Below are 17,887 nucleotides of genomic sequence, written 5' to 3'. Positions count from 1 at the left end.
AAGGGCCATAACTTCAGTTAGACATTGGTCATCAAGTCTTTTCTTACTACCTCCACCCATGTCCTTTTGGGCCTTACCCTTGCCCTTTTAGAGCCTTCAACAATTCAACTTGCACCAACTCACTCCTAACTGGAGTAGTTCTAGGTCTCTATTGTACATGGCCAAACCATCTAAGTCTACTTTCCCTCATCTTATTACCAATTGGTGTTACTCATATGTTCCCTCGAATACATTCATTTCCAAATCTATCACTGTCTTGTCACTCATCCATTTCAACATCCACATTTTAGCTACACAATCTATGACCACGTCGTTCCTTCACTGCCCAACATTCTGTCCGATAAAGCATGCTTGGTCTTATAACTATCCTATAAAATTTCCCTTTTAGTCTTGAGTGTTACACAATGATTGCATAAAACTCTAAAGGCACATCTCCATTTCTTCTGCCCATCTTGAATTTTATGGTCAACATTTTTCTCAATCTTTCCACTCTCATGAATGATTGACCCAAGATATTGGAAGTGGTCAATTTGTGAAACTTCTTGGTTAGCAATCTTAACTAATTCCTCGTTTCCCCTCCTGTTTTTACTTAATTGCACTCCACAGATTTTGTTTTTTCTATGATTTTAAATCCTATAAATTCTAAAGCACCTATCCATAAATCTAGCTTTATGTTTATGCCTTCTCTCGTCTTTTCAATCAAAATTATGTCATATACCAAAAACATACACCATGGGATCTCTTCTTGCAAATGCCTTGTTAACTCGTCCATAACCAATGCAAAAAGGTAAGGGCTCAACGCCAATCCCTAGTACAAGCTCACATTAATTGGGACCCACTTGCCTCTCCACCAGTGGTCCTCACATGTTTTTAGAACTCCATACATATCCTTAATCATGTCAATATATCCCCTCGAGACTCCTTTCTCTCCCAACACCCCACTAGATTAACTCTCCAGGGACCCTTTGCTTTCTGTAACTCTCCTCTCCTCGAATTTCGCTACTCTGTCTATATTTCTCCCTATATGTATATATAGGTCTCAAGTCTAACTAGTTGGACCACAAATTATGGTCCACCCAACGGATAACTTCTAATGTATGTTAACTGAATGTGACATCCAACCTTTCCAATATGTTAGCCCCGCCATGAGGACCACCTATTGCAAATATTAGTCCCATCTACTGATTAGGTGGGCCACTCAATAGGAAACAATCTATAACCATTGAGAAATAGAAAATACAAGTATGGTCCACACCATAAGGAGCAATTGGGAGGGGATATGCAACCAATAAAAAAGTTGGACAGATTGTGGGGCACACCATGGTGTCTATATTACATTTGATCCAGTCATCAAACACATCCCAACAGGATGAAGGTACGGAAAAAGGCCATTCTAGAATCCTAGTGGCTCACAACGTGAATTTAGTGGCTTTAGGCATGATTTTACATCGTCCCCGTGTGTGCCACACCTAATTTTTGGATCAGCTCGAATTTTGGTTTCTACAGTGGGCATGAGGGGGAAAGCATGACGGATGGGGTGGATCTGACACAAACATCACGTGGGACCCATGACAACCCTGTACCAGTGCCATCTGAGGCATCCCATATATATGTATATACATATATCTTGCACCATTATAATCCGTGAAAAGTATGGAGGGAGGGATTGGGGGGACACCCACCCTTGATTTTATACAAGCTCACTGTGCTGTGTGTGGGGAATCTGGACGATTCAGCCCATTCATCTGCCTTGGATGAAGGGGCATGCAAAAAACAGGACACTTTGCGTAGCAGGTGAACCTCGTGCAAAAACAAGGGTGGGCATTCCCCTGTTTAGTGTTCCTTGTTATGTGGCCACCTAAGTGCTGGATCCGCATGTCTTTTGGGCTTTGGGCCTAAAATGAGGTGACACATCCAATTGTTTGAGTGGATGTTGTCAAAACATCACAGTGGGGCCCACCCGATTTTGCTTGCATGAGACTCTCTTTTGCTCAAGTTCGCAGGAGAGCATGTGTGTGTGCGCGTGCCATTCTAGTCCATGGAAAGGTCTTATTTGTCTTTCAGCATATCCTGGTTCCCATTGTAGTATTTTTGTGGATGCGTACATGTTGGAACAGGATCAACTTAATCTTAGAAGCTTTTACTACGGTGTATGGATGCATGTTTAAAGTAATCACCTATTATTCTTTGTTTTCTACAGCTTTTTGATTTGGCAACCTCATGTCGGGTTGTACTTTGCTGTCGGGTTGCTCCTCTGCAAAAAGCTGGGATGGTTGATCTAATCAAAAGCAGGACAAGCGACATGACATTGGCCATAGGGGATGGTGAGTTGACCATTCTTATAGTTATTCTGCCATATACTCATGAAAACAGGGTTGGTATCTTTTTAATGGAATCATTTACATTTGGGTGGTAGCATCACCATGAATTTGCTTCGAACTTTATTCATGTCATTAATAAGAAGCCCCACAGTAGATCTGACTCTGGTGTTCCACGTTGTTGGCTTTACCATGAATTTCCTGCAAAGTTTATTCTTTTCATTAATAAGATGGCCTACAGTTCTATGGAATCTGGTTTCCCAATTGAAATGCACCCAGTGATCTTTAATTTGAAGAGCTTTTCCTCTGGCCAATGAAATAATTTCCCTTCAATCTTAAAATTTATATTGGTTGTGTGAGAGTCCAAGTGTACTTTTCCGTTCAATCTTGCTTTTCACCCAAAACATTCTTGACAGGGGCCAACGATGTCTCAATGATCCAAATGGCAGATGTTGGCGTTGGGATATGTGGGCAGGAAGGACGTCAAGCAGTTATGGCGTCAGATTTTGCTATGGGACAGTTCCGGTTTCTGAAAAGATTACTCCTTGTGCATGGACACTGGAATTATCAACGCGTTGGCTATTTGGTTTTATACAATTTCTACCGAAATGCTGTCTTCGTTTTGATGCTTTTCTGGTAAGGTTTGATGTTAAGGCATCATGTTCTCAATTTGAATGATTGTACATGTCCATGTTCTTATCGCTATTATGTTTCTGTTCTAACAGCTTTTGCATTCTTATTTCTTGAACTTGGAGAACTTTCAGATATGCAGAATCAAATTCTCTCTTATATAGATGCAATTCAGTTATCAAATGATTGATAATTTAATACCCAAATCACTAGAATAGGTTAAGTGAACACACCACATAAGATTGTTTGAATAGAGAGGTATAAACAACTTAATGAACTTGAAATCACCTTGCAATTTCCAAGCACTTAAAGAAGAACTTTAGGAAACTCGGAATTATTTCATGTCTCTACCTCCAAGAACAACCCCCCTTTATACACCTTAAAGACATCTTAGAATCCTAGTAAATCTTTAACCAGGATTTTCCAACTCTAAGATTGATTCAAAATTCAATCCATCCAAAGTAGGATATTATGTTGCAATGAATGAATATAAAAAGATTTTGCCAAATGTAATGCCCTCAAAACATCATGCAGATTTAGAGATTCAACCTCCGAAACCTTAAACGAATAAGCAAAACCAACAACTAGAATCCTGCAAAAATATCAACTGTATCCCTATCATTCGGCCCCAATAACCAACAACAAATAATGGACAAAGTCAACACATGTTTTGGCTATATATTCAAGCTTGGCTTCAGGTTGGAGATAACTTGACTCAGGCGATTTTAAGCCTTCATACAAGCAGTAGAGGCCGTCGTCGTCGTCATCATCATCATCATCATCATCATCATCATCATCATCATCGTCTAAGCCTTATCCCAACTAATTGGGGTTGGCTATATGAATTCTATTCTGGCGTTCCACTCTATCAAGGGCCATGACTAGATGCAGTAGAGGTCTGCATCAAGCTTTTTGAAATCATCGCCTGTAACCCACATGCATTGAGAATGGGGCTTTTTCTTCTATTACATTGAGTATTGCTTATATCGCCTCAACTGGTGTTCGTATGCTGCGTGCACAACACTAGTTTTACTTCTTCTTCTTTTGGAGTCTGGCCTTATCTGCAATGACTTCCTTTCGTACGTCAAACACTTCGGTATAGTACTTGAATAAATCAATCACATTGAAAGTCTGTGAGATATCTAAGTCATGTGGAAACTTGATTTGATTGGTGTTGTTAACAGTGTTCGAAATATCGGTATCGCACAATGTATCGCACCCTTGGGATACAGATACATATCGGTTATCGCACGGGATATATCGTTTGTATCACATAGTTTATCGCACGTTTTGGGAAACATGGGGAAACATTAGCAAAATGGTTGAATTTTTTTATGAGACTTCAGAGATTATTTAAAAAGACCTTAATGCACACTTTTAAATCATAAAATATCAAAAAAGAAGTGCACATAATAAATTTCCTTTGTATAAGGTACTAATTTATGCGTTATATGATTAAACTAAGGTAAATATATTTAAATATGATGCATACCATTTATAAATGTATAAAGATATGTATGAAAATGAGTCACATCCAAACATCAATTGGAATTCATTTTAACATGTCATTTTAGGGCATGGGCTGAAAAATAAGGCAGATCCAAATGTGAGGTGGACCACACCACACAAAATAGTGTTCATTGAATGATCACCATTAAACTATTTTGGGGCTATAAATTTTTTGGATAAAGCTAATATTTATGTTTTCCCATCCAGGATTGTCAAACCTCATGGATAGATTGGATGGCAAATAAACATTACGATGGGCCCTAAAAGGCTTCAATGGTGGACATCATCTGTTTCCTTTTTGGGCTCATGCCTTAAAATTACTTATGAAAATGGATGGATGGTGTGGATTGGCTGGTGTACCACACGAGGTATGGGCATGTGTCGTGCGAAGATGGGACGCGAATTTCCTACTAAATCCTTTCGCAGAAGTGGGGCACACCATGATGTTTGTGAGAAATCTACTCCATCCATCAGTTTTGTGAGTTTATTTTAAGACTTGAGGCAAAAATTGAGCAGGATCCAAGACTCAAGTGGGCCGCACTAAAGAAAAAGGTGGGTAGGGAAATTCCTACCATTGAAACCTTCCTGGGTCGATAGTGATGTTTACATTCCATCCATACCGTTCATTACATCATTACTACTGGGATGAATTGAAAACCCAAATATTAGATTGATTCAAAACCTGTGGCCCCACGAATATTTCAACTGTGGACCTTCAATCCTCACGTTTTTGGCCTACTTGAGTCTTGGATCCGGCTCATTTTTGGCCCTATGTCTTAAAATGTGCTAAAAAAACGGATGGACGGAGTGGATTTCTCACAAACATCACGGTGGACCCCACCTAAGTTTCCAGCGCATGAACTTCATGCGAAGCCTAGACGAGCGCTGCAATCGCGCGTCCACCTCTGAGTTGTACAAACAGTTCAAAGGAGATCAGAGTTACATGGCCCCACCAATAATGTATTTATTTATCCACACCGTTCATCCATTTGGAGAGATCATTTTAGATTATGAACCCAAAAATGAGTGACATCCAAACCTCAATTGGACCACACCACAAATAGCAGTGAGGACAATGATTCTCACCGTTATAACATTCGTAGGGTCCACCATAACGTTTGTTTTCCATCCAATCTGTTCATGAGGTCACAAAGACCTTGATGAATAGGAAAAACAAATATCATATGATCCAAAACTTTTGCGACCCCAAAAGGGTTTCAATGGTGGACGTTCAATATCCTGCTGCTTTTTTCCACTGTGGTCCACTTGATCTTTGGATCTGTCTTATTTTTCGGATAAAGCCTTATGACGAGCTCGCCAAATGGACGAACGGTTTGGATATAATATATACCTCATGATGGGACCCACATAACTTGGTGACATCAACACAGTGGTGACATGCGATGCACCGGTCCGTCCGCCTCCTCTGAATAAGGGCTCGGGGGCCTTTTTTTTTTCGAAGTAGAGAGGGTTCTGGAACGCCGGAACCCTAAAATCTCTCCCAAATGCCGATGATTTCGAGGATTTCGCGCCCAAATCTCTCCAAATTAGAGGCTTCGACTTGAATGGCCCATCAAACACAGCTTCCGATCCGGGCGATCTTCTTTATAGGTACCGAACTCTAACGTTGAAAGTTTTTTTTTTTTCATTTTTTTGGGATAATGATGCTCTCCCAGGTGCGATATCGACGATAATATCGGCCGATATCTGAAGTTTTGGATTTTCGGTATCTTCTGGGGGTTATCGGAGGAGTTTCGTTTCGCTAGGGCTCGATACCGATAATATCGGCCGATAGTATCGATATTTCGATCACTGGTTGTTAACCAACTTCCTCTTGACTTGACATAGGTAAATCTTTTTATATATGAACTTGTTACAAGTTCCCCTTGAAAATTTTTCTTTGCCTAAATCATAACCGAGTTGCCTTTGCTATATATCTTCCCTCAACGATGTTCGTTTGTGGCTTCTCAGCACTTGGTGTGGCTCCTTCCGATATTCGTCTATTGCTTCTTTCTCTTCCTTCTCCTTCTTTCAAACTTTTCTATGCCGAGTAATTTATGCTCCTATTTATCATATTTGGGCACTTGAAGCTGCCTCATCAAGTGCAATGTGATATTAACCACATCCTTGACAAAGGATTAGGTGTTAGCTTAAGTAATGCAAGCGCATTTTCACACCGGGCTCGAGTGGGGTTGCTTGTGGGGTGCAGGGGCATACTCGGGGTGGGCGGCCATTGTGAAGCGGGTGAATCGTGTGAGGCGGTACCCATGGGGCCCGCGAGGGGGGTTCGGCTGAGGTCCTAACCCATGCGATGTGGGGCCTGGGATATGAGATAAAGGGATTAATTCGCCATGCTCTATCAGTTTGAGCTTTTAGAGTAAGTGGTTAATTATCCTGCACTTTAAGTCAAATGCACCATATCTTGGTTCCACAACCACAGTCTCCCAAGAAAAAGTAAGATGAGTGTGGGGACCATGTCACACTGCAGGCCATATTATCTGATTGAGAAGGATACTAAGCATTGGAGGTAATAGAGATGTCACCCCCTTTGTTGAACTAAAGAGTGATATGGACACAGATGCTTATGTTCTTTTTGTTTGTCTACCATTTCTTGTGAGACTGTTCTTCTCGCCGTTTTTCCATCTATACGTAAATCGTGCATATATTCCCACAAGAAGTTAAACATGGTGAGAAGATATTACGCTGCAACCACCATTAATTGATCGTCAGATGCATCTTATAGCATTGACTGCTAGGTAACCAGCATCTGCCCCTAATCTCCACACACTTTACTACTTGTAAAGGCTGTCCCACCATCATATGTATGTTCTTCATAATCTAACCTCTCAAGAAAAAGTTCTTCATACTTTATTGATGTGTCGTGCTCTTCTTTTGTCTGTGTGACCTGGTCTGTCTTCAACATGAACCCTTTCCTCAATTGAATCTACTTTTACTCTGGACTGATTAAAGGACATTCAAAAGCATGTTCCGGTTGCTTACATTTAAAGCATGCGGAAGGAGTGCAACTTTGTTCTAACTTGGGGGTTATGGTCCCTTGTCTATGGCCACTTTCCGTCTTCCCTGTGGATTGGGGTTTTGCTTCATTGTTGGATGTTTGTGTATTGTCCCTTAACCTATGGGAGTTCCTATGGTCAATTGGCCACCTTTCATGGGAAGTTAACTTACTGTTCCATCATTGTTGGTGGATTCGTTATGGCTTAAAGACCGTTCCACCATCCTAACGCATGGCCAAAGAACTTCATAGCAATCAGTTTAACTTTTAGATGGTTGGTGACTTCCTTTCCTTGAAGTTAGCCTTACTGTCTGGTCATTGTTGATGGATCAGTTTGGCATGAAGACCACTGTGCTAATGCATGACCAAAGAACTAAATGACTCTAAATTAACCTTCTAATGGATGGTGACTTCCTTGTATTGAACACCTCCACCTTGCTTTGCTGATCATTGAAGTCGTCAACATGTAAACAGATATAGAATTTTGAAGCATCTACATTTATTCTAAGATCTTTCTTATGTTTTAACAATTGACAATTTGATTATTGGTGTCTTCACCAGCTAGGGCCACTGGTTGGTAGGGAATGTGATGGGAACCTACCCCTTCCCTCATGCTCCAACCTCGGTCTTTGGATTCCTTTTGCACTGGAGATCTCTCACTTGATTAGTGAGATCACCTATGTTATGCACGAGTTGATCTACTCGCTCTCTGAGTGCTTGGTCAGTGGGTTACTTGTGTGAACTTGTTTTCTTTCACCGCCTTCAAAGCCATTAGGAGATGATATAGAGTTGAAATTTGGCAACAATCCCCAAATGATGCAATGCAGTTATAGAATGAATGAGAACTCAAATTGTTAAAATAGTCGAAGTACATAGACCACACAAGAATATTGGAATAGAAAGGGATAAATAACCTATTGGAATTGAAATCACTATGCCGGTTACAAGCAGTGTTCGAAATATCGGTATCACATTACGTATCGCGTTCTTGGGATATGGATACGTATCGGTTATCGCATGGGATATATCGGTTGTATCATGTAATGTATCATTGTTGTTGGAAACATGGGGAAACATTAGGAAATTGGTTGAATTTTTTAATGAAACTTCGGTGATTGTTAAAAAAGACATCAATACACTTATAAATCAAAACATTACAAAAAACAAGTACACATAATAGGTTTTCTTTTTATGGGGTCCTAATCTATGCGTTGTCTAACTGAATTGATGCAAATATATTCAATGTCTATTCATATAATTTATAAATGTAAGAAGAGGTGTGGAAACAGAAGCAATTCATTCAAAAACAAAAGAATAATCACTAGATTAGGTTACATACATGTTTGATTTGATGTTTGGACACAGATTGCAAACGATTTGCGAGAAATTGAGAAATTTTTATTTTTTACAATTTTTCACAACTTGGCCCATCTCCTCCAAATCTTGAATTCGAAGCTCCCAATCCATGATTTTTCATGCAAAACATGAAAAATCATGGATTTGTAACAATTTGACACTAATTTAACATGATTTACAAAAAATAAAATGATTGAAATTAAAAAATGCTCACTAGATCGAACATGTAGGATATATTGCACTACGTGTGCATTTCGCACTGGTGGGATACAAGATATATTCGTGGAATATATTGGCTGATACCATCGATATTTAAAACACCGGCTATAAGTAATCAAAGAACTTCAGAAAACAATCTTCACAAAAAAAGAATGGAAAAAAAGTAAAGAAAAAGAACTTCAGAAAACTCAAGAGTCATATAATGTCTCTACCTCCTAGAACAACCCCCTTTTATAGAGTCATAGACCATGAACAAATATCTTATAATCCTTTTAAATCTTTGATCAGGATTTTCCAACTCTTTAAGATTGATTAAGAAATTAAGCTAGTCTATACACAATAAGATACTAAACAGCAACAACTGAATCTTCAAAGATTTTGCCAAAACGTAACGGCTTAAAATAGAATGTGTATATCTAGGGAATTAACCTTTAAGATCTTCAGAGATCCAAACAATTAGCGACGACCATAATCATTAAAAAAATAGCAATGGCAAACCCAGAAGTTTAGCCCCAAAAGTCAACTGCAAATGGTCCACAAATTCAAAAGATGTTGGGACCCTTGTTGCAACTTAGACCTGTGCCAAAGATACATTGATAAATGAAATGTTTCTTTAAAACTAGAAAGTGATTATGAACTCACTGGTTTAGACTGTTAGAGTTAAAATTCAAAAAACTAGTTCTGAATACTGAATGATATGTTACTCATCAATTGGTAGTTATGAGCCTACTGGTTTAGTACCCTCAATTTATGCAAGGGGGTATTAACATGAAAGGAACCCTTTTAACACTTCAATTTCATTGAAGTTTGACGTTGTCTGATGATTTGGGTGCTTCGGATCTGTGTCATCCATTTACTTGACCTTCCTACTGATTTAGTACCCTCAATTTATGCAAGGGGGTATTAACATGAAAGTAACCCTTTTAACACTTCAATTTCATTGAGGTTTGATGTTGTCTGATGATTTGGGTGCCTCGGATCTGTGTCATCCATTTACTTGATCTTCTCTGAAACACACCCAGCAATCCTAATGTTTTTGTCTGGATGAGGACACGAAAACTGACTTGTGGGACTTCTTCCTACAAAAGGGTAAGGAAGATGATAATATGAAATTACCTTTCACAAACACACGCACACACACAAAAAGAAAAAAACAAAAGAGGGAAGGAACTGATAGTATGAAGCTGTGGGCTTCCTGCTTTTAGTCCATGTTGCAATTCAGTGAGGGAATGTAAGAGGGTTGCTTTTACTCTACACAAACACTCTCAAAGAAAATGTAACTTCTTATTTAACCTGATAGTTCTAAGTTCTAAACTCAATGAAATTTGTCTAATGGAGCATGTACTTGCATGCATCTGTTCATCTTTAGCAAAGGAAAGTCACATAGTTTATTCTATTTATGAAAGGATCTCTCTTTAAAAACTCCTTTCATCTTATTAAGCTATCAACTTACAATTGATAGATTTAGGTAAGGCTAAAACTAGTGCTAGTTCTGGTGTTGGTCACTTTCTTTTACTTGCCTTTTGGGTGGGCCATGCCCCAATAATCATGTTGATCTGACAATCCTAACCATTCTAGTGGGGGACTTTTGGGGAAGGAAAATTGGATGGTTTATTTGATGCAGGACATGAAATTTAAATATGATATGCAAGAATTCAGGCTTAGATCAGACTAATGCAGACCGATTACATAATAATTCCACATCCCACACAAAAGTTCAAACATTCAAGTAAAGGGGAATCTGCACGGGTCCAGGCCTACACAGGTTAGGACTGGATCAGTAAAATTATGGACCAAACAATACTCAAAGGGAAATAAAAATCAACCACACATGCATAGCAATCAGTCCCTAATCCAAGGAATTCTCCAATTTCGATTCAAGGAACCCTAGGGTAAGAAACAGGGCAAATCAATTAGGGATAATGTAATCTAGGGTTAGGGTTTATGAAATTAGGTATAAAAAGAGAAAAATAAGAAGAAAACCTGAACCTGGGACAGCTCCTGCGTGCGGACAGCGGGCTAGGGCCTGGCGCACGTGCGTAGTAGGTTGGCCGCACGTGTGGTGGGTGCCCGAATCCCCAAACTGATTCCTTGACCTTTGTCGGCCAAGGGGGGACTTCAAACCCTCCAAATGTTGTCGCAATCCGATATGCAGTCGGGGCGCGGTGCTCCGTCGAAGTTTCAGCCCTCCTGCAGGGCCAGATTCTGGAACTGGCTGTAGAGAGACGAACATTTGCAAAACAAGCGGATTTGAAGCGAAGATGATTGTAGAATGGATGAAATAAGATGGATGAGGCAGATCTGGATAAACGTGACTTTGCACCACGATAGTTAGTCCTTCGAAAAGGAAAGGTTTCGCATCCACTTGAATTTAGCCCTTTGAAAAGGGAGGGCTTCACACCCACTTGAAATTTTCCACAACTCAGAAACTCAGAGTGTAGAAAAACACTTAGGGATTTTTATTCAACTTCAATGAATCAAAAGAACTATAAGGGGTGCTTATTTATAAGAAAACTCTATACCCCTAAACTCGCGCCATGTGTACGACCTATTACTTGGCGATGAAGTAAACCAAAATAAAAACTAATCAAAGAAATCTAAAGCGTTCATGATATTCTAAAGTACATAAATAATCAAAACCTAAAATATAAAATCAATCCGACTAGTGGGCCCCGATCATGAGATCCCATATGGGTTTTACTTGATTATCGAGCCCACTCTAATGAACCAAAACTTCGTCTTCTAATTAGGAGGTCCTCCCTAGACGTCGTCATTGAGCCAGATTGACGGTGGGGCCCTCCCTCTCCTTCCGTACGTGTGTAGGGGCGGCGTGGGTGCGCGTGATGTCCCCATCATTATTAATAAGTGAAATGAAGTTCATTTAACCATCCACTTTCAACTAAATTTTTTTCTCAAAGGATTAGAATTGTGTAACGAGAGGAATTTTAAGTATGGCCTGTTCAAGGTGGGGCCTACATGATGATCAGTTTGGACTTTGGATTGTGTGCACATGTTTCATGTGCGAAAAGTAGGGTCATGAATGCGTTTTTTATTTTCTTTCTATTTGTTTATTACTAGTCAACCTTGTGTGTACTATGTATGCAATGTATGTGGAAGATAGATTCTGAAATTAAGTTATAAAAGATAACTAATTTAAAATAGTGTATTGTTATGAATTCATATTGATCAGATGTTATTAACTTGAAAAAAAAAAAAATTGGCCTCTCACTTCATAACTGTTGGATTGCCAAGCTACCAACGTTACAAACTGTCTTTTCGAGACCTGTTGATTTGTGGAGCCTCGGTTATGATGGTATCAAAATGGTTTGTTGTTGACATGTTGACCCTATGGGTGGACTATTTATATTGGATTTGGATTGGAACTTTTTTAATCTAGACTGCCCATTTTCGTATGGCATTGATCGAATGACAATTTCCTCTAGTAAGTGTGAATTTTGCATCTGCGCTATGATGAATGGGACGAACCCAATGAATGGTTCAGATTGATGCTTTGACCAATCTATGCATTTAAAATCATTGGGTGCATTAATTGGGTACTGTGCCTGGTGTATATGAACTCGTGTAGAGATAGTAATTGTTGGTCCCGAGCCTATTCAGACTTGTCCATTGGATAATGCTATGGTGATTTGTGTGAATCTCCCTGTAGGCAATTTATCGGTCATTGGTAGTTGTTGCTAATGGCTTTGTTTTCCAAGAAAAACCCATCCTTCCGATCTCAGCGCTGGATATTCCCCATATGCCTATTTGCAAGACAACATGTGCTCACCTTGATACCCTTCACGGCTTCTCCAGCCCAACATGGGAGGAACATGCCGAACCACCTGAGCCGAAACTGGTTAGCTTCTCATAAAAAAAATAAAAATAAAAATAAAAATAAAAATAAAATCTGGACATGAATCCTCTGCAACACCTGGTTTCTGCAGTGGGTAAAACACTTGAGCTCTGTGAGGCTGTTGTGTGGTGCTTGTGGAATCTACTTCGTCCATCAGAATCACTTGTCAATTCTAGGCCATGGGACCAAAAAATTATCCCGATCCACCACTTAGGTGGGATGCACAGGGAACGATGGGGAGGGGATGCCAACCATAGGTTTATGCTTGGAACCAACCATGGTGTGTACATTGTATCCAACCTGTTCATCAGGTCTGCCTCGCAAGGGTGTATATACAGTCCAAGAATCAGACTGATCAAAAGCTCAGGCAGGCCATACCACACGAACATAGAGAGTTATTTGTGATTTACATTGTTTCCAATGGTGTGGCCCATCTAAATTTTGGATTGGGACTTGTTTTTTGGTGTACAGTAAAAATGGGATGGAACACCTGATGGACAGAGTGGTGGTGTCAAATGCACAACCATGGTCTACAACAATGGTTACGTTATGGTTGTATCTACCATTACATATAGGAAATGGTTACCCCCATTATGGGATACGGGGGTGCATTGGTCCGTTATGAAGAATGGGCCATATTGCCCCCTATCATGTGATATGTTGGTGAATCAGTCCTCCCTTATGAAAAAAAAGGGAGCATATTGGCTTGCATCAGTTGATACACCTATATTGAGATCATTATGGGGCCTATGCGGTCATTACAACCAGATAAAGTCGTAGATTTCCCATTATGGAAGTTTTTGCTTTTAGTTTCCTTTGCGTTCTTCTTCTTTATTCATTTCAACCATGATGGAAACTTAAAACTAAATTTAGACCAGCTAGTATTAAAGTGGATCTAGGCCCATTTTGAGGATCAAAACACAAACTTTGATTGGGATTCAATGAATCGAATTGGAGTAGAACATTTTGGGAAATATTTTGGTGCAAACTCACCTTTTTTCATTTTGCATCTTTCTTTTGTTGTATTTTTATGTAATGGGCCGTAATCCACCGAATCATACGTGATTAGGCCTTATTTGGTCAACTTTCAACAGGTCAGCATCGTAACCAAAGAATGGCCCATTACACCATCAAGTACATGTCCAAAAAAGAAAAAAAAAAGAAAGAATCACCTATTTGGGATCCTCACATTTAAAAAAAAAAAATTTTTTTTTACCAATAATTTTGAGAATTTGTTTTTCAAAAAAGAAAAAACAAACATTATAGGGCCGTATCAGTTGATATGCCGGCTGAAACTGTTACATGATCCCTTGTACGCAACATGGTGGGCTCTACAGAGCTCTACAAACTCTCTTCTCAAGTCATTGTTAATACTTAATCATCTACTTTTGTTTTTTATGAGACTTGCACTTCAGATTTTCTAGGACTAGTTGAATGCCAATACCATTATTTATGTCAACTTAAATGTCAGCATTGTCATCATAACCATAGTCTTATCCCAGATAGTAGAGTTGGCTTTACGAACCCATTTTGCCAATCAAGATTTGAAACAGAAACTCTCATGATTATTGGTAGATGTTTTATAACCCAATTAACATTAGCACTTATTTAGCCAGGCTTTTGCTTGTCAACTTAAACATCCCTTGCACAAATGAATAAAAGTTGGAGTGCTTAGTTTGCGGTATTTTTTGGTGATTTGCAACTAGATTTTGTTTAGTAAGACATGGGGGCTGCCATTGTAAGGAATTCACTCACCTCAAACTTGAGATGTAACTTCATCACCTAATTATATGCTACAATGGTGTTATCCAGCTTAGCTTGATAACATGTTTATTTGCAGGTATATATTATGCACAGCATTTTCTACAACTTCTGCTTTGACGGACTGGAGCAGCGTATTCTACTCTGTCATCTACACTTCTGTTCCTACAATCGTGGTGGGTATTCTGGACAAGGACCTGAGTCACAAGACACTCCTCCAGCATCCAAAACTCTATGGTGCGGGGCATAGACAAGAGAGTTACAATATGAACCTCTTTTGGATTACAATGATTGACACTCTTTGGCAAAGTCTTGTTCTCTTCTACATACCTCTATTTACTTACAGGAACAGTCAGATTGACATCTGGAGTATGGGCAGTTTGTGGACAATTTCAGTTGTTGTGCTGGTGAATGTCCACTTGGCAATGGACATCCAGCGCTGGGTATTGATCACTCACATTGCTACATGGGGGTCAATAATCATCACCTATGCTTGCATGGTGATATTGGATTCCATACCTGCATTTCCTAATTACTGGTAAGTATGGTCATTTACATATTTTTTTGCGTCCTTGGAATTATATATGAGGATTGGTTTAATTGTCCACAAGAACTATAGTCTCACCGTTGTCAAGGACATGGCACCTTCTAGGTTTATTGCCACTTCATCACATGACACTGCTGGAAACAGCTCAATGTACATTTCTAACATTTTAGTTATTATTATTATTATTATTATCTCATTATTGGGATATATTTACTCATAAAAACTATTTATACTTTTTTGTTGTTGCTGTTTTTTTTTTCCCCACTTTTAGGATATCTTAAATATAAATGTTTAAAATATCTGTTCTAGTATTGTAATATATTTTTACTGGCGCGTTGATGATTTGCTTCTAGGAGTCACCATGTCCTACAATGGTGCAAAAATAAGGGGGCCTATACAAAACATAGAATGTCTTATTAGTTATTACTTTTCAGGTGGGATATAATACTCCCACCAATGGAAGGACAAGGTCTATAGTTCTTGGGGACTAGCAATCCTTATATGCTCATATTGCAGTATCTAAAACTTCTGTCTTTGGCAGGACAATTTACCATTTGGCCCTGTCGCCGACATATTGGCTCACCATTTTACTGATAACAATTGTAGCGCTGCTTCCTCGCTTTCTTTTTAAAGTTATGCAACAGACCTTTTGGCCATCAGATATTCAGATAGCCAGAGAAGCTGAAATATTGAGAAAACTGCCCAACCAATTGGGGTTGAAGCCTGATCAAGATTCCAGTTAACATGTATATTGCTTTCTTGTAGAGAAACCTCATTTTTCTTTATGTGGTTCGCCTTGAGTTCGTCGATCTCATCACTTCCTTAGGAGCTTGCCATTTATTAATCCATGGTAAGTGCATAGTTGCATTTCTTTTTCCTTCCTCGCCATACATATATATATATATATATATATATATATAGGGAAAAGGTACTATGCGCTCGACCTCATGAGTCCGTCCCATGAGGTCGAGCTGTGTGGGCCCCACCGTGATGCGTTTCGAACATCTACCCCACCAGTCAGATGTAACATTCCATCGTGGGCCTAGGTCTCAAAAATCAAGTCAATCTGTGACTTGTGTGGGCCACACCACATACAGAAGTGGAGAGGGGCCGTGCACCATTAAAACATTCATAATCATTTTTTGGGCCCACGGAGATGTGGTTTGCAAATCCAGCCCATCCATTATGTGTGTCCCACTTGGATGAGGGTTCAGACCAAGTTTCAGACGCATGCAAATTTCAGGTGGGCCCCACCAAGTGCTTTTATATGTTTTAACGGTGTCTTCACATGATTTTAGATGGTATGGCCCACCTGAGTTCCGTATACGGCTGATTTTTGGGATATCCCATAATTTAAAGGGGACCCATCAAATGCACGGTGTTGATGGTCGACACGCATCACGGCGGGGCCCACACAGCTCGACCTCACGGGAGCTTATCGTGAGGTCGAGCGCATAGTACCTTTTCCCATATATATATATATATATATATATATATATATATATATATATATATATATATATATATATATGAAATTAATATTGTGGCCAATGCTAGAATATATGAAGTTGCTTGTACAGGGAAACCCCTCCATATGCCAACATGTGCTAACATTGCACATGTGTGTGAAAAATGCCCATCAGGTGGGTTTCATCTCCTAGATGCCCTGGTCTGTGATTCAGGCATCACTTGTCATGTGCTGGAGAAAATATTTTGGGAAAAAAAAATTCTATATGATTATTTGTTTCTACATTGTAACCACTTGATGAGTGGACCAGACTGAATCTTAAGCCAGAGCATTTAGGAGGAGGGACCCACCTGATGAATGACTTCAATCTTGCACAAATGTGCCATGTTAGTATGTTTTTGCATGTAGAGATGGGTGCCTTAAATACAGGTGTGTTATTATTTAACTTCTATATGAAAATCTACTAACCAAGCATATCTATCAATCAAGGATGGATTTTGCATTTGATGTTAAGGCTTCATTTTCCTTGTTTGTTCTCTGTGCTCTCAATGTTATCTGTTTCTTCTTTGTTACAAAGTGGACCTGATTTTTTCGGTTCTTTTGGAGAACTCTTCTTTGCTTTGTTGATTTTAATATGAATTGGCTTTTCAGTTGTCTCGTTGATGCCGTTCTATATATAGAATCCTGAATGAATGATGAGTACCATGGGATTGGCATGGAGTTATGTATGAGACTTCATGATGCCTCCAGGCACACATCTAGATGGGTCCCAGAAGCTGGCTGATCAAAGATCAGACCATCGGATTGAAGATCCGGCTCCGATGAATCCCATCTGAGTGTCTCGATGAAAGATCCAACTGTCCAGGTTGAATATTTGGACCACCATCTATCCAAATTAAAGATCCGGGATTCATCTACAGTTCAGATTGGCTGGATGAAAGATCTCAATCAGATACATCTGGTGACAAGTCTGGTCCAAAATACCCATCCTGATTGGAATGTGAACCCACGGATCCAATCGGTGGCTTATCCCACACTCCGGTTGAACTGTAGGGTCCACAGGATCAACCAGATGGCCAGTTATACCAATCTGGATCTACATCCAGATTATATGTTCTCATTTTTGCAAGAAGGATGCCTATTTTTAGCAGTTCATGTCCTCTTCTAGAAGTTCACTGCTACTGGTTGCTGTTTTGGCAAGAAAGTCAGCAGC

General features: G+C 39.5%; 1 protein-coding gene across 3 annotated transcripts in view; it reads left to right on the top strand.

The window, feature by feature from the left end:
• Window positions 1-17,887, top strand: part of LOC131223868 (phospholipid-transporting ATPase 1-like) — a 75,213-nt gene that overhangs the window by 18,438 nt on the left and 38,888 nt on the right. For all 3 annotated transcript variants that reach the window (XM_058219397.1, XM_058219399.1, XM_058219398.1), the window contains 4 exons: window positions 2,201-2,324; window positions 2,735-2,954; window positions 14,739-15,197; window positions 15,748-16,056. In XM_058219397.1, coding sequence (XP_058075380.1) covers window positions 2,201-2,324; window positions 2,735-2,954; window positions 14,739-15,197; window positions 15,748-15,949 — 1,005 coding nt within the window. In that variant the 3' untranslated portion in view covers window positions 15,950-16,056. The remainder of the gene's footprint in view (window positions 1-2,200; window positions 2,325-2,734; window positions 2,955-14,738; window positions 15,198-15,747; window positions 16,057-17,887) is intronic.

The sequence above is a fragment of the Magnolia sinica genome, chromosome 13, assembly GCF_029962835.1.
Source record: "Magnolia sinica isolate HGM2019 chromosome 13, MsV1, whole genome shotgun sequence".
NCBI classification, from domain to species: Eukaryota; Viridiplantae; Streptophyta; class Magnoliopsida; order Magnoliales; family Magnoliaceae; genus Magnolia; species Magnolia sinica.
This window is presented reverse-complemented; position numbering and strand designations above follow the sequence as displayed.